The sequence below is a fragment of the Oreochromis aureus genome, linkage group 10 (genome assembly GCF_013358895.1).
Source record: "Oreochromis aureus strain Israel breed Guangdong linkage group 10, ZZ_aureus, whole genome shotgun sequence".
Taxonomy (NCBI): domain Eukaryota; kingdom Metazoa; phylum Chordata; class Actinopteri; order Cichliformes; family Cichlidae; genus Oreochromis; species Oreochromis aureus.
In genome coordinates, this window is record NC_052951.1 from 29,584,938 (window position 1) to 29,607,256 (window position 22,319).

The 22,319-nt window shown below is 42.1% G+C and overlaps 1 protein-coding gene and 1 long non-coding RNA gene across 5 annotated transcripts in view; one reads left to right on the forward strand and one right to left on the reverse strand.

Annotated features, from left to right (window-relative positions):
* klf8 (Kruppel-like factor 8) overlaps nt 1-22,319 on the forward strand; it is an 85,174-nt gene that overhangs the window by 51,832 nt on the left and 11,023 nt on the right. For 2 of the 4 annotated variants that reach the window (XR_005614678.1, XM_031750367.2), the window contains 2 exons: nt 16,796-17,047; nt 17,136-17,370. Coding sequence is in view for 3 of the 4 variants with exons in the window: in XM_031750367.2 (XP_031606227.2) it covers nt 16,796-17,047; nt 17,136-17,370 (487 nt within the window). In the remaining variant the exon portion in view is untranslated. Of the gene's footprint in view, nt 1-11,619; nt 11,765-16,795; nt 17,048-17,135; nt 17,371-22,319 lie in introns of those variants that run through there. The other 2 variants (XM_039618786.1, XM_031750368.2) reach the window with 2 other exon arrangements.
* LOC120442362 lies at nt 7,897-11,510 on the reverse strand. Its single transcript, XR_005614679.1, has 3 exons — nt 11,399-11,510; nt 8,707-8,776; nt 7,897-8,558 (listed from the first exon to the last, which is right to left on the reverse strand). It is a non-coding gene; the product is annotated as an uncharacterized LOC120442362 (long non-coding RNA).

Consider the following 22,319-nt stretch of genomic DNA (forward strand, 5'->3'; position numbering starts at 1 on the left):
CTTAAGTTCAGCAAGTCAGAATTTTATTGAATTAAAAAAAAACACTGATAAGGCACTTATTCTTATCTTTTAAATCCTTCGATAAAGCTTTAGGAGTATTTTGCTCATTGTTTGTTCTTCAGAAACTGCACTCGGTTCCCTCACTGTCCTCGTGGCTATTATTAGTTGGTGCGCTGGCTAGTTAGTCTCTCATCCTCATTATGGATGCAGTGATTATTGGTGGCTTCGGTTCTGTGTGCCAATTAAATATAATTACAGGCCGATAAATACATGGGAGTGTTCTTGTGTCGCCCTGGCCGGGCTCACAGGTTTTGCAGCGCAGACAAGTTGCTACACCTTTTGACATTTCAAGCTTTACTGTTAAGCTGATAGGTAGGTCTGTACAGTGTACGGTGTGAACAGTAATGATAAGGTGAGACTTAGTGGAGTCGCTCGCACAGTATAGCAGCCATTACCAAAGCGTACTTATAGCGAAAGGAGTGAAAGGTGTTTGTCAGAGGGAAGGGTGAGGCGTTGAAGAGAAGAAGCTGTTGGAAATGCGGAAAGAAAAGCAGAAGGAGGGGAAAGAGATTGTCAGAGAGGAGACAGATGAGGGAAGTGCACAGATGGGTGAGAGAGAGGAGTGAAGGTAGAGAGGTGGAAAGGGTGTGGACAGTCAGATAAGGACAGGCTGTGCTGCAGGATTATGACTGCCATCCATTTCACCCTCCTCTGTGTTCAATACTTTTTTTGTTTTTTATGAAGCTGAAACGCAGGGGGGATGCAGAGTCAGGCTAGCTTCTCTCTGGGTTCTCAATACAGCAAAGATAACAGAGAGAAACTGCAGGGCAAATGGATTGTGTTGGTCTGAAAAACGGGGACGCACATGAACTGTGCTAACAGTTAAGAATCGCTGTATTGTCTGAAAGTACTGACATTTAAACAGCAATGTAGAATTAATCAGACAAATGAGAGAGCCGGGCACTGTTCATGGTAATGCATTTCTGTACATCCATTACCTTCATCCGCTGGGACAGCAGAGAAACCACTTGAACTATTTCTAATTCATTAGAAATTAATATTTTTGCTAACATACTACACATTTGTAAAACAATTGGCCCAGATGGCCGCCTCTCTCTGAGCCCTGTTCGTCCAGGGGTTTTCTTCCTGTTAAAAGGGAGGTTTTCCTTGCCACTGTCGCCACGTGCTTGCTCATAGAGGCCTGTTTGATTCTTGGGGTTTCTCTGTATTATTGTAGGATCTTTAACTTATAATATAAATAACCTTGAGGCAACTGCTGTTGTGATTTGGTGCTATGTAAATGAAATTGACTAATATTGAATTGAGTTTAGTTTTCAATCACACCTTGCACAAAAAAGTATTTCAAGGAGAGATGGCTGCAATTTTAAATGCTTATATTTTATTGGCTATTTGGCAAACTGACATGGTCATATTTGTAATTCCAGAGAGGCTTAACTTTTCCATTGATCCACAAAATTACGCACAATCATTGTCGTTTATTGATTAAAATAACCCTTGATGTGCTGAGCTGTTTTTGAGGCGAGGCATCACGTGCTTTATGTTTGCGCTCCAGCTATATAGGACAAGCATAGATTTGCATTTATGACGGTATGTGGGAAAGGCAGGACGGGCTGTGTCTGTTAGCAGGGAGTGGTGTGTTTTGGAGCAGAGATAAATAAAAGAGGGAAGTTTCATGCCGGGCAGGAAACAGTCTGTTTTTCATTCTCAGCTGATACCCGTGTACTGTAGTGTCTTCTAGGTTTTAGAAAAATCATAAGAATGTGTCTCTACGAATGCATTTTTAAGACAGAATTTAGCTAGGTGACATAATTAGGTTGAGTTAATTTACCAAAATAAGCCTTTTCCAGTCTGGTCTGTTTGAGTGACTTCCTGCTGTTGCTCAGTCGTTCGACTTTACACCACCCTCACCCCATAACTCCATTGAAGTCTAGCCACACTTTACATGTATATTCTCTGTGCCATTGTCAGTTAGAACAGGGTGTCTTTGTGTTTATATGTATGAGTGCTAAAATTCTGCAGGGTGTGAGAGAGACCCTCACACAGAGCCCCAGAGAGTATTGTCTTTACTGTAGTGGGAACAGCCACAGGGTAGGTGAGATAAAATGTCGTTATTCACATGTTGTTGCAAGTGAAAAAGATACACTTGGTTAGTCACAATGTTCCCAGTTTGGTTACACTGCAGTCCCACTTGGCATGGTTTTAAGGGTTTAAGGGTAGGTTTGGGAATATGCTGGTTATGGTTGAGGTTTGGCTAAGAATCCAAGAAGTGAATGTCAAAATTAGCCCGTGCTTTAGTGTGTGTGTGTGTGTGTGTGTGTGTAGATGAAAACAATGTAGCAGAGGACTAACACAAAAACTATTGTTTGTAATAGCGTAGTGAACTTATGCTTGACCTTACATATATGCTTGAAATTACATATACTTGAATAACAATGGCTAATTGTGTTTCCCATCATCACATTGAATGACATCTCTTAACAATTTGCAAAGGCAAAGCTGTGATATTAAATGGATTTCCTTTTTACTGAAATAGTTAGGAAATTTAAAGATAAGGGAAAAAACATTTCTAAATCCTGTCTTAGGAAGGATCATTTTAATCTCTGTTTTGTCACACAGTTACACCGATATACCCGGTTTATTTATCTGTGGCTCCTTTGTTTATTTTTGGCGTTTCTGATGCGTGTCTGATTAAGTAAGCGGACACAACGTTGCCAAGAATTTAACCAGAGGACAACTGTGCAGTCAACACTGTTCTGAAAAACATGACCAGCCTGCATTTCTAAGCACATTGTCATATCTCTCCTAACCAGTTTGTACAAGCTACACTTAAAACCAGCTACACGTCTACGATGTCTGGGTTATTAGTTCAGCTCAGTTACTGACATAGTAAAATCCTTCTGTTTATTTCCATTTATAGCTTTCACAAGATCAGTTTATGATGTTATAGTTTTGCATTTATCTCCATAACAGAAATGAGTTTGTCCCGCCATGCAAATCAGTTTGGAGTTCCTCAAGGCTCCGTACTTGGGGCTTTTTATATGTGTAGTTCATATGCACGGATGCATAAATAATCATAAAAACCTTTTAATACTTAGTTTATGTTAATACATATAAGTACATTATAGCAAAATGTACCAGCATAACAGTGTGAGTTTGGAGGATTTGAGTGCAGAGCAACTTTAAATGTTTATTAGCCATGCCAGTATCATACTTTGGCGCTTTCCTCAGCTGATTATTTGTTGGCTAAATACCAGAACCAATTGCAGGAAAATTTTCAGAAAGTGTAACATCAAGGCGAACCTGATCGACTGATTTATTTACTTTTAAGGAAACATCTTATGTTTCAGAGCTTAATTACGTTCACATGTGGGGCCTGGGAGGAGTGTGTATATGTGTGCATTGTTGTGGTGTGGTGTGGTTTGGTTTGGGTTAGTGAAGGGTGGGGGCTGGGTGGAGTAGTATTGCGCAAGACATCATTAAGCAGAGGGTGTGTGCGTGTGTGTGTGTGCGTGTGTGTGTGCTGGCCACACCTCTGTGGCTGTCTCCAACAGAGGGGAGTGGACTTTCCTGTCCAAAGATAAAGTCTCCAGGAAGCAGATCCTCCTGCTATAAAACTCCACTGGGAGCCTAAAACATTAATGCTACATGCCTCATATTTACTCAAGTTAAGACTATTATTATTATTATCGTTATTGTACCCTTTGTTCAAACTCATTTGTACTGCAAACAGTAACTCTGTCAAGATGATTATTTGGCTAACCCTTTGTTTGAACAGGATGCACTTTTTCCTCCAAATACTAATTCAGTCTGGACTCTTTGAATGATGATTTTTATATGTTGTAGATTGTTATATGTTTGTCTCAACAAGACAACACAAATCCTAGTGAGTGAAGGCATGAAATCAAGGGGAAAAATGTGAATATAGGAGTACGAGCAGTTGCAATGGAGGACTTTGACAAGTTATATCTAAACAAGCTGTCAGATGCAACAGATTATTCATCAGAAACAGATGACAATCTTTATTTAAACCTCAAGAAATATGAAATATTATGGTCTGTGGATTATATTGCGCTTTTTTCTGCCTGACCGCTTGTATGTGAGACCAGGACATAAAGTGGTTACTCAGACAGAAATAGGAAATGATGTCAGGTCCACTCTAGAAGATGCACAAAGCAAACTTTAATACAGTCTTATGGTAAATAAAGTTTTATGGTTTCAGCCCAGAGTTTTAAAAATAAGGCAACTTTTTGTGATAGAGCTGCATTTAAGGATTGTGTTTCCAGAAAATGGTAAAAACAACTTTTAAGCCTAGTGACCGGTCTTGGCATATTTAACAGATTTCAGTGTTAAACAACTTTTCGGACATGTGCAGATGTCTGCTTCAGAGATAAAACTCGCTGTTTGTGTAGGATTTTGACAAATTAAATGAGCTGATTGGTTACTGTTTCCAAGGTATTTAATTTGTTGACATTTTACACGCGTCTGCTTTGTTTACTTATTTGCATTCTCAAAATAAATTGTCAGCTTGTCTTCTCATCTGTTTATGGTCAAATTTCTCTTTTCCTCACTATGATAATTTAAACATTTAAACTTTTATACAGAGGAGATAGATGATCCTTTGAGAAAGCATAGCAGTTCACAGATACAGCCCTGCTGAATTTATTTAGAGCCTGGCTTGTTGAGGTGGGATGTTATTTTCATCAGTTACCCAGAACATTATGACATGTCATTGGTAACTTGGCTGCATGCATGTGCACGGATGTCTCAACAGCTAAGCTTATTTAATGAGTTAGTAGTGCAGGAAACCAACAGAGGAAATACGAAGGTTATGTGCGTTTCACTGAGTCATGGTACTTTTAACAGCATATACCGAGAAAAACTATTAAAACGAGCACTATAGCATATTTTGCTTTGCTAACAGGAAGATCAAGTCCAAGGTCAAAGTAGACATCAAAAGATGAAATGGAGGTGATATGAGATGTGAAATTTTACACTTGCTTAAACTCGTACTCCATCAGAAGTGGGTGGAAAGTTGAGGAAGAGACTCAACTAGCACTTTTTTCTCTTTTACTCAACTGACAAGCTTTGAGCATTATCCAAAGGATTCTTCACACCAGTCTAGTTTTTATGCATGTTCTCTGTGTTGTTTCTTCCATCATGCAAACTGCAGCAGTTTGTAGTTGAAGATGCCAAAGCAGGAGAAAACAATGAATAGTTTTGGCAATCAGTCAGGAATAAATGTAATCTAATGACAACCTGAAGATGCCCACTGTATATTCAGCAGCGGGTGAGGGCTCGGCATGGTGCTGCGTTGGTAGTCCGTAGGTGGTACGCAGAGCTTTCTAGAACCACGTCTGCATGGCTGTATACAGTCAGTGTCAGAAATATGTGTATGGAGAAGACACACGGGCTGCACTTGTTCTTGTAAGTGCTGTTGTTCGTCACAGTGAGGTAGAAGCGGGGTTAAATTTACTTTGAAAATCTCCTCTACAGCCTTTGCTTCCGCATCTCATTTGTGCTATTTTTCCCCCTTCCTCTTTGTTGATCTTCCCTTTTCTGTTGAAGCCGCCTTTTTAACCCATCAGGATAAGACCTAGATGTGGCGTAATCACTGCAGAGTCACCCGCCACTGGCAGTTTGTGAAGCCTCTGTGTTGGTTAAATTCCCACAATCCCCCTCTCTGCGTGGCCAAAGTGCTACGCAAATGGAAACCACTGCGGGTTCATAAATCCTGCGTTACTCAAGAGCAACTTGGCAGTAAATTGTCAGAAGAGATGAGGAGACAGTGAAATGTTGGGGGCAAGAGGAGTGAACGGGAAGATGATTAAACAAGCTCATATGAGTTAACTAGTGTTTGTCAGAGTGACAGAATGGGTCAAAGTTCATTCAGCGGCCTAGATTTAGTTTTCTAGTGAAAGTTTTTTTTAGTTGCTGTTCCTGTTTTTCTTTTTTCCCCAGAACACACACACCCACACCCACACACACACAGACAATCGTGCACTTTTATCTCCCCTCATCTCTTTTGCTTTTCCCGCCATTGTTCTTCTTCTGCTTTCTCTTTCAGTCTCCCAACCCAAGCTCTTCTTCTCTCCCTTTCCCTCTCTCTCCTCCCTTTCTCACTCTCTCAGCCTAATAGGATATGTCGAGGGAGGCACTGCTTCCGCTCACCCCGTCGCCATGGCAACCGCGGCTCTGGCGGGAGTTGCCGAAAAGACTGTGCAGCCTGACCCCCCCCCCATCACTACCACCACCACCACCACCACCACCACCAATCCTCACTCCTTCTCCTCCTCCTCTTTTCTCCTCTTTTCTCCTCCACCTTTCCAACCAGTGCTTCTCTCTCCATCTTTCCCCTGCCCCCTCCTCAGTCTCTCTCTTTTTCTAAATCACCACTTATGCCAAAGGGGAGCACGCATGCACGCACACACACACGCAAACACACACTGAATACCTGCCAGCACAGCACAGTGAATAGCCCTGTAATCGCTCTCTCTCTCACGCACACGCACGCACACACAGACACACAAACAAACAATGAGGCCCTCTGTGCATGCGTGTGTGTCACACTGATGTATGCACATAAACAAGTCAGTTGTCCTCCAGCTAACAGGAGCACTCATGCACAAAGAGACCACATCACACACACATACACACAGACACGCACACACTTTCTATTACTCCCTGTGCGTTTGTGTGTGTGAGAGCATGAGACATGAGCGGTTAGAGGCCGATTTACTGTGCTTTAGCCAGCAGGGCTTTGCTAGCATGAGTTAGTTAGCAATCATTATGTGTTTGTGTGTGTGTGTGAGGGATATTATATGTGTGTGTGCATCTATGTTGGAGCATTCAGTCCATTCAAAGGACAGCACATTCACAATTTGGGATGCAGAGAGCGAGAGAGAGGAAGAGGGGGGGTTGCAGTTTTGTGCAGATGCAGTCACCTCTGCTGGTGCAGGATGATGATGTCATTGTTGGCAGGCCACTTCCTACAGTGCGGAGCTTCCGGGAAGCAAATACATGACTGGGAGAGGAAGCTCTATGTTATTCTAAAGTCATCTGGAAACATGTAGGTCATTAAGTGGATTGGCTGGGGTTCAGTACAGTCGCAGTAAATCATGTTGTCTGTGCGTCAAATCGCAACACATCCTGGCGAGGTCGTCGGAGGGCGTTCAGCTTTCCTGTGAGTTACAGGAGCAGCAGCAGCCACATTTTAATTTTTTTACATGTCTGCATCGATAAACAGTTAAGATACTGCCTCTTAGTCTACTAGAAAAGGTAAAGCAGCATGGGACAAAAGTGATTAATATGAAATAACCACAGATTTTTTTCCTTCTCAGACTAAGTTGAGGTCAGATTTTTAGTATCAGCAAACTATTGTTTGTTGTTCGTTTGAGTAGTCACTCAGTTCAGAAACATTTCAGGCCTGCTTATAGTACAAAATGACTGGGTTTGCATCACAAGTTAGTGAGGGTGGTCTCTGCTTAAACCCGGAAATCATTCGTATGGTCGTCAATCCACGTCTTTGATTTATCCTCAGGTGTTAAAACCTGCCCTTAAGGAAAAGAGCTGTGACCAGTTTTAACTTTAAAGTTAAGATAAGTTTAACTCTGAGCCCATCCACTGCCGGCCTCTGCCCGTGTGAACGCCACAGCAACTCCAACCAGCTGCTGTTCAAACCTTCTGTTTGTGACACTCAGCTAATTAGAAGCAAGTTGGCTTAAAGTGAGCGGAGCTTGTATCAGACATCATGCACGGATCCACTGGTGCAAGAAGGCCCAGGATAATGAATAGAAGAGTCCAAGAAGTAAGGTGTGACCCTGACAGTTACTATAATTTGTCCATTTGAAATGGGCTACTGCAACTTTAACCCTGTGTTGGACTGCAGTAGCATTTTTGTATCAGGAGTACCCTCTCCAGCTTGAGCCGAGTCTTTAAATTATGTGTCTGACATGAAACGCACGCCCCAACTTCAGGCCGCTGGTAGGCCGCCTCAACCAGGGCGACATGCACAACGTTTAATTTTGCCCAAATTGTTCCAAGCAGACTCTCACACATGTATAACTTAATACTTTGCATGTGCCTCTGGGATTAAAGAGTAGCCAGCAGACGTCTAAAACTAAAGGCGACGCTTGATGAGGTAATGACATCGTTTCAGTAATGCAGGCGGTGCCGATTTCTTAAATTACTCTGTCGTCATTAGCACTAGTTCAACAACATCCCCCCTTGTGCTGGTGTAATTAATGACATCTTGTGGACATGTAGAAGTAATTTTTGACGTGTCAGGTGGCTGTCGCGTGCAAGTGCCTGTATAATTAATAGTAGATACATCAGAGGCTCAGGCTGCTTGCCCTGGGTCAAGCTGCTTGTTTCTCATCTCGCTGCTGTCAATTTGTTATGCTTCTTCTTTAGGTGACAAGCCTTCAGGGTAGGTTATGCTTCACGTAGGCATAGTTTGCATGACGGGTTGTCTGAAGCTGAAAGTGTTGATCGCTGCTCTGAACGGCCGCTGGAGGACGAAGGGGGGGTGAAAAGCCTGGCTGTCAGAGAGAAGGGTGAGACATGATAATTGTTTTAATGTGCTTGTAGATGCGCATATTTTCACATCAAACTCAGATGTTATTTAAACTCGCGAGGGGGGGCAGGGGGGTAAAAAGCGGCGGCGTCAGCAGAGCAAAATATATTCACCTGTTTCCAGTATAAACAGACTGTTTCCCAGAGTTAAGCCGAGGCGCTACGGGTGCCAGCGTCTTCGCCGCTGAAACAAGAGAGGCAATAATGTTTGAGATTTTCCGTTTGTGAAAGTGATGATGTAGAAGTGTTGGATGGGTCGTGGACTTGACTCGGTTTTGGATTCTTGAGTAAAATAAACAGACAAATTGATGTTTTCCCACCCTCAGCTGAGTCTGTCTCACAATGGACGCATCTTGCTCAAGGATACTTTGACAAGCAGATTGAAACAGCCAGGGATTGAACCACCAACCTCCTGAGCTTAAGCTGCTCAAAATGATTTTTAGTAATGATGTTCTGTTTGTAGCGATTGCAACATATTGATTGTGACATAAGAAGATGGCATGCTTTCTTTACTGACTTTCAAAGAAAAACGCTGTAGCGATATCAGTGATAGCGAGGCGTCAGGAGGCCATGAACTCTGTCAGACTCCGCTGAACTGGTCAGGTTTTATATCTCTGTAACGTGTCTTACACACCTGGTTCAGGCACATTCTTGCAGTCACAGAGAACCTTGTTGGAAACTTGGAAAACTAAAGCGAATCACAAAGCAGGTATTATTGGTAAAGGCTATAAAAACTGTCCGCATATGATGACATGTGATGACGTATGATGAAAGTCTCTACTGTTATTGTGAAGACGCGGGGAGAGGTTGCTAGAAAGACATTTTTGGGCGTTCCTGCACGCACAATCAGACAGGTTTTGAACAAGTCCAGTTATGTAAACACTTCTTTGGAAGTTAAAGCAAAGGTATGCACCGTGATAGCAGCACATGCATTTGCTTCACAGCTACAGCCACTGAACACTTTTGGCTGCTTTCCACTAAAGCGGTTTTCAGAGGAACGGTTTATTAATTCATACGAAATACTCAAAAATAATGGAAACAAGGTTATTATGAACATCCAGAAATGACAATATATGGGTAAAAGAGATATTTTACTTTTCACTTTATATTTTATTCTGAATGAGCTGTCTGGTCGATAACTTATCCTCTGTGGACAACAGCTAATATTTCTGAGCCTCTCGGTAGCATATAATGAATTTCTGGTTCAAGACTTTCTTAAATCAGAGATTATGAATGCAAATCAAATTTGAAAAAGCTTTATCAATGTTAGACAATAACTTAACAGTTTCAAGACTGCATTCCAGTCTCTCTTCTGCTCCACATAAGGCCTCATTCTCACAGGCCTAGACTGGTTGGCAACGACCCTGGCTACCTCCTGTCAAATATGCATTCCCCAACTTATTGGAAGTTGCTGGTGGCCATCATCAGGTGAAATTGATTGCAAAAAGGGTGCTGTGCCAATTCTGTCATTGCTGCAGATGCCTGCAGTTTGCATGGAAGATGCCAACTAGTCTGCAAACACCATTTGCTTAATTTCACTTCATTTCAAAGTGTTTGCAGAAGTCGGCATCTTCCGGGCAAACTACGTGAAACTACCTGTTGCAATCATAGCAACTCTACCTCTTTGCAACCAGTTTTCAAACTAGCAACTGCCAGCAGCCTCTAACAACCAGTTGCCAACCAGCTGAGGAGTTCACACTTTTCAATAGCAGCCAAGGAGCTACTGACCGGTCTCTAGGCCTGCCAGCAACCACTCTCAACTGGTTGGAGAATTTCCCTTGCAGCTGGTGGTTGCCAAGTGGTTGCCAACAGGTCTGTAAGCCTGTGTGACTGAGGCCTAAATTATTTAGTCTACAAACAGCAGATTCTGGACATTCTTATGCATAGATCTGTTTAATATGCCACAGTATTGTGTAGTATACTTTTTCTTCATGTCTGATTGTTTTCGATCAGAGATGCAAACTTTGCATTTTCTGTTGCTTGAGATATGACTTGATGAACCTGAATCTTTGTACTGAAGCACCTGTTAATTGGGAAGCTCGTAGAATGCTAATGATACTTCTGAGGCTTTATTTACAACAGCTGTAGCAGAAAGACCAGCTTATTATGCCTACACATGGCAAAATCACATACAATAGCAGCATTAATTATAAGAGGAATGCTGTTTGCAACAGATGCATAATTAGTCATTGTGGCTTTTAATTGGGTTCCTCTGATCACCTTCACACATTTCCTTTTATGATTTACTCCTTACCCAAAAAGCTGCGAGGTGTCATGGTTTACACTGTGAGCATGTCTGAAGTTGGATTTTTCTTGCTGTGCACATTTATGCACAGCTGTGCTGCGAGCTTTATAGGCAGGCTGTCCTGTGTAGGTGTATGAGGTGAACAAGTCACTAAGCGCCCAGGATATCAACACTGGCAACTCCTAATAGGTAACATTAGACTGAGAGTCAACACTGACTGTGGCTAAGACTGAGCTGTGCTAGTATCAGCCTGCTAACAGGTGGGTGAAGCAGAAAGAGAGAAGCAGAAGGGAGCGTGCTTTAATCCAGGGTGGGGGCACTTGGTGTTGCACTGGGTGGGTAAGGATTTAAGGGGTGGAGCTGCAGGGCTGTGCCTGTGGTTAATGTCTTCCCCAGCTGTTGTTTATTCTCTCCATGTCCATATCTGACTTCACACTTCATCTACTCAAGTGTGCAAACACACACAAATGGAAATAGCTGTCTGCAAGTGCCTAAACATATAAATTCTGTACACACAGGCTCTGGAAATCACAACAAATCCACGCCAGATATGCCTCTTACTTAATTTCTGCTCGCTCCTTCTCTTTTTCCTCCATTTCCATCTCCGTCCTCCGTTCTCTCCGCTCGTATATAAACAGTCACCGTGTGTCTGTCTCACCTCGGGACCTATTGATTTCTTCCTGTTAGAAAAAAAGCAACATTTAAACATCAGACTTGGAGGCCTCGGAGGAGCTAGCTTTGTTGTTTCTTTCCCTCTGTGTGTGCTCTGTGTGTTCTGTTGTTTTCTTTTCACCACAGCAGATCATGTTCCCCACCGATGACCAGCGCAGGTGCAGCACGGGTAGTGTTACAAAGTCACCATCGGTCTCCTTTTTCACCATTTGGAAAATAAGATTTTCCACAACAACCCGGGAACTTAAAGTCTTTGTAAGCCGATACTGATACTAGTGTTTAAAGCATAAACTGTATAGAAAAGATGTAAGCAGCTACTGTGACATCACAGGTAAATCAGGGTGGATTTGACTGAAAAACCAAGGGGCTCTGACTCCAATGTGATAGCGCTTGTAAATCACAAAGTGGGCCTGCTGTAAAGCAAACGGCCGCCTTATCATCCTTTTTGACTCTAATGGGGACCGTAACTCAAAAATGAACATTGCGTTGTAATAAATACGACTTGAAACTACAACTCGTGACCATAAACTCATCAGGAACGTGTTTACTGAGGCCACAGATCAGCGACCCGAGGACCATTTTCTTGTAGACAGTTTTATAGATGGGCTTTCTTCTGCACTTAGTTTCACACTACTGGCTATTAGAAAGAATCAGATTCAAGGTAACTTTACTATTCAGACATCCTTTATATACAGTCTGTGATATAAAGTAATATTTAGCCTGACAGTTGTTGCTGATACCTGTACATATTTTTTTGTTTATTGAGTTTCAGTTAATTCCCCTTTTTCTGTCAGGTGAGACAGCTTTAGTATAAAAAACAAGTTTTAACGTCAGCTGTTGGCAACATTTTCTTTCAACCTTTAACAAGCATAACATAACTGATGAATATCAACCACTTAATACCGGGTTATTATTTTCTGATAAGCTGACACCAATCAACAAGATAGCTGATACCAATATTTGATACTACTTGCAAACTACTTAAAAACTCTCCAGAGTATAAAATTGGAGCAAAAACAGTGACTTTCAGCGACGATGTGCTCTCTGTATCAGAGGCGGTTTTTTAGAGAGTAAGCCGCTTCTTAGTGTGACTTTGTTATCGGGGGCTGTCACAGTTTACCCCACTTGTCATGTAACCTGACATCAATAAATTATGTGGCTGCTGACAGTCGAGCATGATCAGCCTGTCAGGAGTCTACCTCTCATGTTTAGCGTCACCTGTTAACCCTTTGTTAGACAGCCAGAAAGTGCTTTTCATGTGATCGAGTTGGGAAAAAATTCCCTGCTTAATGTACTCAGAAATATCGCCACACAGTGTCCTCTCCGAGCACATGAGGTTACTTATAGCTGAGCTGCACTGCAGCTGTAAATCGCTCATTATTTGATCTGTATGAAGCTGACTGGGATTAAAGTCCTCTGGACATTTTACATCTTCTTCTCTCTGCCGGGCTTCCTCACCACTACAGCTGCTCCCTACTTTCATTCAAGTTAGAGATCACATGAATTAATTGCAAGGCGAACACTGTGTGACCCATTTTATGATGGAGCAGATGAACTGAGAAGTGTAGGGTGTGTGTGTGGGGTGGGGGGGACGGAGCTCCACTGCAACAGCGAAGGTTTATCCCTGTATCGTTCTGACACGTTGGGTTCACTTTTTAAAGGATTGCAGATTGTTGCCATCGTGTCATTTTAACGACCTCGTGCAGAGATTGAGAGGAAGCTTGCCTAGATTCTTTAAGCCATCATTTATTCATATTTACATGCAAGTAATTCTGGAAATATTCGGACAGTCGCAGGGTGTTTGTAATTTGGCAGCCGTCGCAATAGATTTTAGCAGCCCGAAAGTTTATGAAGGAAGATGATCGTTAGTAAATCTCCTGATCTCAGTCGAGTGGAGCATTACTGAGGGAGGGAAGGAAGACTCCAGGCAGAAGGGCATTTCCTGCACGCAGTTATAAACATTAACATTTTATTTCGATCCTGGTTTTGAGTTTTGAGTTTAAGCTGAAAGTGAGGTGTTCACTTTCGGCTTAATTGATACCTTACAAATCTTTCGTGGTGGCTCACGGAGCTCAAATTGTGCCAGTGTCCAAACAGAAACTGTTTCTGCTGTTCATTCCTTTTTTTTAAAGCCGGGCTTCAGACATTTTAGAAAAACTGTCCTGCAATCCTGACTTGCAGAAATGATGTCCTTCAGATTTCCTGTTTTTAAAAGTCTATCAGCTCATCTTCACTTTTTACAAAGCATTAATGGTATTTTAAAATACTACTGGGTTATTGATCCATACTGTAATATACCGATTCTATATTATGAAACCAAACCTGGCTATGTTATCATCGATAATATGCATTCTCTGCAACTGAATGTCAGTTTCTGACCCGAGGATTAAAAGATCATTTTTGAGACTTTTATAGTAAGAACATTAAAACACCAACAGCTTAAACGAAAGCTGATGGAAAAATGTGGCTTAAAAACTTTTAAATAGGAGAATAGTTTATAAATTTAATCAAGGACATTTATTGGGGGAAACAAAGCCACTGCTTTGACGCAGAGCAGGATATTAAAATTGTGAGGAAAGAGCTCTTTTACATCCTCGCTCTTAAGCTAATCACTCTGTCTTCATAGAAAGTGTTTCTTCCTTTGTGGCCCCTCTTTCTTCCCTTCCATCTCCCTTCCTCTGAGATCACAGAGCTCGCGGGCATCCAGAGGGGGTTTTATTTTCTTTTTCTGTCTTTTTCTCTCCTTTTTTTATATTGGACTTCAGCCTTTCAGTCTCTTCTTTTGAGGATTTCGCACAGAGTTGTGGGTTTAATCTGAGCAGCCGTGAAAAGAGGAAAAGTGGAGAGGAGAGGAAAATCGAAAAGAAGAAGAAGGAAAAAAAAAAAAGAAAAACGGAGCGAGTGGGTAGAAATGAAGCCAGTGAGGGATGAAAGGGTGAGGTGGGGAAAAAAAACAAGGGTGTGGTTGATGTAAAGAGCGAGAGATGCTGGAGGGAGAGGAGGGATGTGACAGACAGAGAGAGAGAGAGAGAAAGGTGAAAGGGGTGTGGTCGTGATAGAGAGAGCGAAAAGAAAGGAGGGAAGGAGAGGCGGGGTTGAAGCGATGGAAAGACGAGTGGACCGGGAGGGAAATGGAAGGGAGTTGGTGGTGGGTGGGGAACGAGTGGAAAAACATGGAGTCAGCTGATGGCTCCCAGTTTCCATGGCAACGCTTGGCCTTTCCCACCCACTCTCTTTCTCTCTCTTTCTCCTGTCTCGTTCTGTGCCTCACCCACTCCCTCACTTCTTTCACACTTCATTTTCTTTTCAGTTTTTTTCCCCTTTTTTTAAAGACCGTCTCAGTATAATCACGTTACAGCCCAGCTTCTCTTCTTCGCCCATCTCCTCTTTTTTTTTTTTGTCCTACCTTCTCATCTTCTCTCTCCTTTCTTTTTCCTATTTGCCTATAAAGTGCTCCTTAAATCCCTCCTCACCTAAGCCGAGTTTCCCGCAGGTGCGGTATGTTCCTTTCCTTTCCTTTCCTTTCCTTTCCTTTCCTTTCCTTTCCTTTCCTTTCCTTTCCTAGCTCATTACTTTGTTTTCTTTTTTTCTTTTTTGCCTGTTCAACTTTAAAGACAAAGCCCACTGCATTAGACCCACAGTGTAGAAGGTGAGCGTTGATGTGGATTAATCATTGCAAATCGTATCTACAAACAAAAATCAAGACGCTAATCTATTTTAAATCTTATCGTGTCCTGTAATGCTGAAAAAAGGGGAAAAAGCAGAACAACAGGTTTGCTCTGTTGTAACACTGGCTTTGACATGACGCTCACCGACAGGGGAAAGTTGTTTACCACTCATAATTGTGCCGATGCCACCGCCACAGCCTCCAGCTGAACTGTGTGACCCGATAAAAGGGCGTAGCAGAGTCTCCACCCTCTCCTCCTCACCCAGAGCCAAACTGTGCTCAGCTGAACTGGACGGAGGCCAACTCCCGGACTGGAGGCTCGCTGCTGCTCCCTCTCGCTCCACTTCTCCCGTGTCTCTTTCACTCTTCCTGTGTCTTTCTTTTTCTTTTTTTTTTAACTCTCTCCCTCTCACAGTACCAGTCTCTCTCTGTACCCATGCAGCCCTTCACTCTCTGCTGTCTCCCTCACTTTCTCCTCCGCCCCCCCACCCAGTGTACCACACTGCAGCCATTGTTCCCTGTGCTTTCGAGCTGCATGGCAGCTGAGTCCTGGCTTGCTGTAGAGGCAAAGGGACAATATGAAAAACCACAATGCCTGTTATAAGAAAGCATTTTCCTTTGCATGGAGCATTTCTCAAAGCAAACCTTAACCAATCTTTGTCTGACTTCATTCACTGAAGAATGAGGTCAGGCCATGAAAGATGTATGCCCAAAGGGTTGAGGAGGTTGCAGAAGCATCTTTCATTCCATAATTTTCTTTTAATTATATTTTAAAGTCTTCTCCTATGGCTGATGTGTCTGACTACTACATTACCCACGAGTCTCAGCATCATTCGTTATGTATCAAGCCTGTGATAAAAGCCTGTACCATCATATTTCCTAGTATGATCCTGGCATTGCGTTTGGGTGGAAGAATGAATTGTTTTACTACTATTTTACACCTTATTTTGCACCTGCTTACAAATATATGCATTAATGGTGTTCTTTGCCATGACCATGTGACATACAGAGTGACTGCAAAGCAGAGAGCAATGCAAAGATTCAAGGTCACCTGCTGTATTCATGACCAGGGCTGTATTTGCATGGACTCTAGTAGAGTAGCTTTGCATGATTCGATTCAGGAAAATCTCCAATAATCTCATAATGGGCCTTGATGCAGCAACCGCCTCAGTTCTCTCTTTCAGGCTCTTAAGCTACTTGTTTCTGATTTTTGCCCCAAACAAAGAAATTGAACAGTTTTTTTGTGAATGAGCATCTACCATTGTATCAGTGTGTGTAATAATAGGTCCCTGTTTAACTACTGTTTCCTCTGCTGTTGTGTTCATTACTGGGGGTTGTTTGGCTCCTGCTGACTTTTTAAACAATAAACCAGCATGCATTAGCATTTTTTTTTATTTTGGCATGCTACACATAACTATGATTACGGCTTCTAATTAATATATCAGATTGCTCCCCTTTGAGAATAAAAATCTAATTATGTTGAAGATATAAGTTGCCAGGTTTAGAGTAAAATCTGGAATAAAACCAGTCAACTTTAGTTTGCTGAAGTTGAGTTATTGCTTTGTCCTTTTTCTTTCTAACCTTTTCTTATATCTTCTTGTCCACCGTGTTCTCTCTAGCAGGCAGATATAGGTGATGACTGCTCACAGCCAACAGACCTGAAGGTGAAGAAGGAGTGCAAGACAGAGCCCTCCTCGCCTCATCCGAGCCCGACCGAAGACCAGACTGAGCCCGTTGACCTTTCGCTCAACAAACCTCGCTCCGCTTCGACAACGAGCACCACAGTCAACCCAGCTCCCAGCAGCGCTGTGACCCAGCCCAGCCTGCCAGCCACACCTGTCCCCTCTGCAGTACAATCGATAGGCTCCATGGTAACTATAAACTCCCTCCTGTGGATTTAGAAGTGTAAAGCGCGTTAGAGATACAGCCACTCATTTTCATCGCTTCTTTTCTCTCCAGGTCCTCTCTCCAGGATCCATCTTAGCCACGCAGGGCGCTGGAGGCCAGCAGATTCTCCACGTTATCCATACAATCCCCTCAGTGACCATGCCCAGCAAGGTGGGCCAGCTGCAGACCATCCCTGTGGTGGTGCAGTCGCTGCCTGTTGTCTACACCACCATGCCTACTGACGGTGTCGCCACAGCAGCCATTACGGTGCCGCTGATAGGCAGTGATGGGCGCTCTGAAGGATCTGGTGAGTGTACAGTCATGAGCTCCAAGGGGGTGACACCAGTGCAGTATAGCTTCTGCTTTTAGCAACAAGAGTGTCACATTGTCTGTTTCATTTAGACCAGTTTCTGTCTTCAGTTGCCTAAATATCCAGACTTTGTACTTTATGAGATCACAGGGTTTATAAATACAGCATGTCAGCCAACATGAGCTTGCTCATTGATTTGTGGACAGCTCTGTGTGATAATTTCAGCTGACAGGGTAAACCTGAAGAGTTCGCTAATGTTTGCACTTGTCGTTTGGCTTAGTTAGCAAGGTGCATCTGCAATCACTGCAACATGCATTTCCACTGCATTAAAGTCGCGCCTTAAAACGATATATACATTCAAAAGTGCAGCTGGATGAGGAATAGAAACCAAACTTAAACCTGTAGGCTGGAGTCAAGGGGAGTTCACTCCGTTTTGGAGACAAGCTCAAGTGGACATTAGAGGAACTGCAGTTTTTGGTTAGGCTTCTTTTTTAAACCCCATATTGACAGTTCTTGGATTGGATAGACTGGTTGGTCTAACCAGTCAGGAGCCAGTGATGTAATTCAACATGAGGCAATAACCAGCCTGCGTTGCCCGTGTTGATCTAACACAGGTTCGGTGCAATCTTGGAGATTTTGTTTTCTTGCTCTTGCAAAAGAAACATGACATCATCTTTCTTAATATTAAAATAAAACTTGGCTTTGCATACTTAACTTTAGCACCATGCTAAATATTGACCATTGTATTCTACTGGCTCTAAGAGTCTTATGTTGTTGTTTTTTTCGTTTGTTTTTTAAGGAGTTGTACAATCATGAAGCAAAGGTTGATTTCTTACATGAAACTGCACAAATAACCTCTGAATCCAGGATATTATTTAAAGGTGCAGTCTCAGAAACCTAGAATGAAACCTTTAAGAATACAAAGGAGCAGGCACTGCTTTGTAGAGCCACCATGTTGACTTGCCATCTTGATTTACATCCCTCCACCTTCAGACTTAAGATAAGGATCATACCTATTTTTTTATCATCCCTTCACCAAGTAAGTGAAAGGAAATTTAAAAAATGCAAAAACTGCAATAATTCTATTGCTAGTTTTGCATTTTGGCTGTTATGAGAAGCAGACTAAATCATGCGTTTAAACGGGGGTAGGAAGGTGTTTTACGCTGCAGTGACAGAGCATTTTAGAACCTCTTTCTTTCTTTAATGTGCCATGTTGAAACAGGATGTTAAGAAGGAACGTGGCACCACGAATGTTTATTTAATGTGTCGCAAAAGCAATATCTGTTATGAAAATACTTGTAATTTGAGATGAGCGGTAGACCTCTCCTCTTTAATGTCAGTCTTCCTCTTTTGACTGTCACGCCTGGCGTTGCATGGTTCTGTCACCGCTGCTTAAACTGTCATTTATGGAGGTGGGGTGGGGATCTCAGTCTCAGTGGAACACAGCGTTTCTCCCAAAGGAGCTGGTGTCTGTTTGTGGTTGGTGATATGTTAGATTTGCCTTCTGTCTGCCTGTCTATATTTGTCATTTTGAAAATTCTCCATATGTGCCAGATGATTGATGCCGTCGCCTAAATGTGGAAAACTGCAGAGAGAATTGTTACATATGTTGCAGAGAAATGGCTAAAATTCTTCAGCGAGCCTCTGAGCAGCTGATTTTCTCATATTCTGTAATGTAAAGAGCCAAGAATGCCCCACGTGTGCTAAAATAGTCATGTACAAGCTGACTACTTAGCATTTGTCTGGACTCTTATTAGTCAGCAATGTCTTAACCTCCCAAGTGTTCCTGTTGGTGTTCACTAAACAACAGCAAATGTCCTTCAATCCCTGTGTCCACACGACGGGATGCTCGACATTTGCCCAGGCAAGCAGGCAAAATAGACCTCTGCCCCTTTAACAAACTGCTGTCGAGTCCCTGGGCAAAGTCGGCAGAGTTCACCTGGACTCTGATTCACAACAACACAGTCTCGACTGAGGAATGTAAACGAGGCAGGCGGTGAATCTCAGAAGAGTCTGCAGCGCACAGACTGGCCTGAAGATGCTCTCAGACTGTTACTCATCCATGCCAGGAGCTGTTGTGTGTTTGTGTTTTGATTAACGTTTTTGACCTCTTCCCACTTTGTCTCAAACCCCTTTTAGAAAATACAAAATACTCAATACATTAAGTAATATGGCCGTAAATGCTCTAGCAATGTTAAAAGCAGTGAGATAAGATTGATGTTTATTTTTTAATTAGCGTTTAATCAGCATTTTTTTATTTATTTATCTTTGTTCTAATCTCTGTGTTTGTTTATGTTTGCACGAAGCACCTCGCGTCTGCAGCAGCAGCAGTTTCATGACTGAAGGCAACTACTTTGTTTATTATTTGCGGCGTCAGTCAAGCAACAGGCAGAAAGTTAAACACGAGGCACGCCGAATGGCTGCTCGCTCGTTTGCGTACTGAAGCGCAAACTCGTAGAGGAACGAGAAAGAAAGTACAGATAGAAATGATGATATAACATAAATAAAAATGTGTACAAAAAAAATGAATTCTACACAACAACTTGGGTTACTTTTAATAAACAAATCAGTGCTTACCAGTATAGTTACATTATTTTTAATCATTTACTTTTATTTAATATATTGAACAGTTATCGTTTTTGTTTATGTTTGATTTTGGCAGCTTTGATCCTCCATACATACAGTATGTTACATAATTACAGGTCACATTGTGCTGACTTGCACAATATTATTGCACAGTAGACGGGAAATAGTTTTCTTTATGAACATAATACTAATTTAGGGAAGTATTGTGGCACGGTATCAGAGTGGTTAGTGCTGTTGACTGATAGCAAGAAGGTCCTGGGTTTGAATCCGATCTGATCGGGGGTTTGGGTTTTCTTCGAGTACTCTGGCTTCCTTCCACAGTCCAAACACATGCATTTAGTCGGGTGATTATTATAAAAGCATAAATGAGCCGACACACCTCTCAGAGTCCACGCTTTGTAAGCTTTGCCTGTAGACTCTATGCTCTCGTCACAGCATCCATCAAACACGTATCCTACTGTCGCTCTGCTAAGGCACGCATTGTTTACTTGCTACGCACATAAAGCTGTTGTTGTGTAGTGGACGGGGATCACAGGGCTGGAGGAGAGAGGCGGAGAGTAAAAAAGTTAAAGTTCAATGAATGTTTTTCTCTTTGCTTGATGCTCAAAAGTAACGAGTCATTTGAAAAGGTGTGACTCGCTTTGTATCTCCTCCTCTGGTTAAAAGATGTGGTTTTGTTGTTTTGTATTTACGTGCCTAGCTCTGTTGATTTTTACGTCCTGTTTAGTGTCTTCGTGGGGAGTTTTTGATGCTGCACACAGCAAACTTCAAAAACTCAGGCTGTATCTATATTTGAAATTCCAGCCTGAGGGCTGTCATATGTATGCTTACTGCTATTGAAGGTAACTGTGATAGTTGTTTTGGTTCTGATACTGACTCTCTCTACATCTGCCTTTATTCCTATTTTGAGCTAAATTCATTTGCCAAGAAGAGACAAGATGCACCTTACTGATAACATTTTTCTTTTTTTTTTGGTTGTTTTTTTCAAACAGTCTTTGTTTAAACTTCTTTTAAACTGGTAGAGAAATTCTAATATTGCGACAGCCCCCCCAAAAATGAGATATAGGGTTAGCCTAAGGGGTTTGGGGTTGGAGAAGTATTATTTCAGTCCACCCCTGCTCCTTTATTACCTTTCTATTAGATCAAGTAGAACAGAATTCAGTGAAGTAATAACAAGCCCTTTTGTAATTTTTCCTGCCACTGTAACAAAGCTGCTGGTTTGGTGGCAGCACAATATCTGATATCCTTTTTCTTTGATTCTTTGTCCTTTAAAAACCGCGATAACTGGGCGCATAAATCCTAACCTCTTGGAAAATGATGTAAATTCAGTGCACATGCCGCGTGCCAGTAGGTCAAACTAATTAGTCATTATGAAGGCTCTCTTTCTCTCCAAATAAACTGCCCACCTCTCCATAACTCATTTCCTATCTGTTTACGATTGGGATTCCTGTCAGTGAGTAATGTGCTGACATAACATCATGTTTCATGTTGAGTTGCAGTCTTTTGGTACTGAAAATTAACTTCAGATCAGGCTTGTTTCTGCAGTGCTGCCCTGGTTGCCACACCTAACAGTGATGCTGCGGTGAAGTTACTTAACCTGGTGATCTGTATGTCTGCCTGGGGTCAGAGTTTTATTTTGTGATTTGATTGTACTTTTCATTTGGCTTCAGTAAAGGAGCAAAAGCACTTTAACGACAGGTTAAGATGCAAGATACTGAGGTGACACTGAGGACTGTGTAATCCACACAATATGATGGACTTTAAACTAGAAATGACCTCAAATGTTGGTAGTAAGAAAGGTAGAGATATTTGTGGTTGGTCTATTAATTCTTTGTTGTAACAGAGCTTCTTGACAATAAATCTTAGATCGTTGGAAAGCCGTTCATATCTGTATAAATGGTCTCACATTTGAAATGAAAATGCATTCGTGGGTTGAGCAGCAAAGTTGAGTATGTGAGTTGCGCTCATACATCCTTTTCTTCAACTAGCATTGCCGCAAGTCAGCCAGTGTGGTTGTGTTGGCCACAGATTAAGCCGTTTGGGAATGGCAGAGAAGATTTGGCACGTTTTTTATAGATGCAACCCACATACTCTCAACTCTGCTGCTCAACCCACAAATACATGTTCTTTACAAATGTGACACCATTTAAGGAGAAATAAATGGTCTTTTCAAGAGTATAAGTTTCATTGCCAAAAAATATTGTTACAACAACCTAAAGACCCTACAATAATACAGAGAAAAGCCCAACAGTCACATGACCCCCTGTGAGTGCTTGCACAAATGCAAAGTGGTGTATAAACGCATAGCAAGTGAAAAAGGTTAGTGGAGAAGGAACACTCAATGCATCATGGGAGCAGTT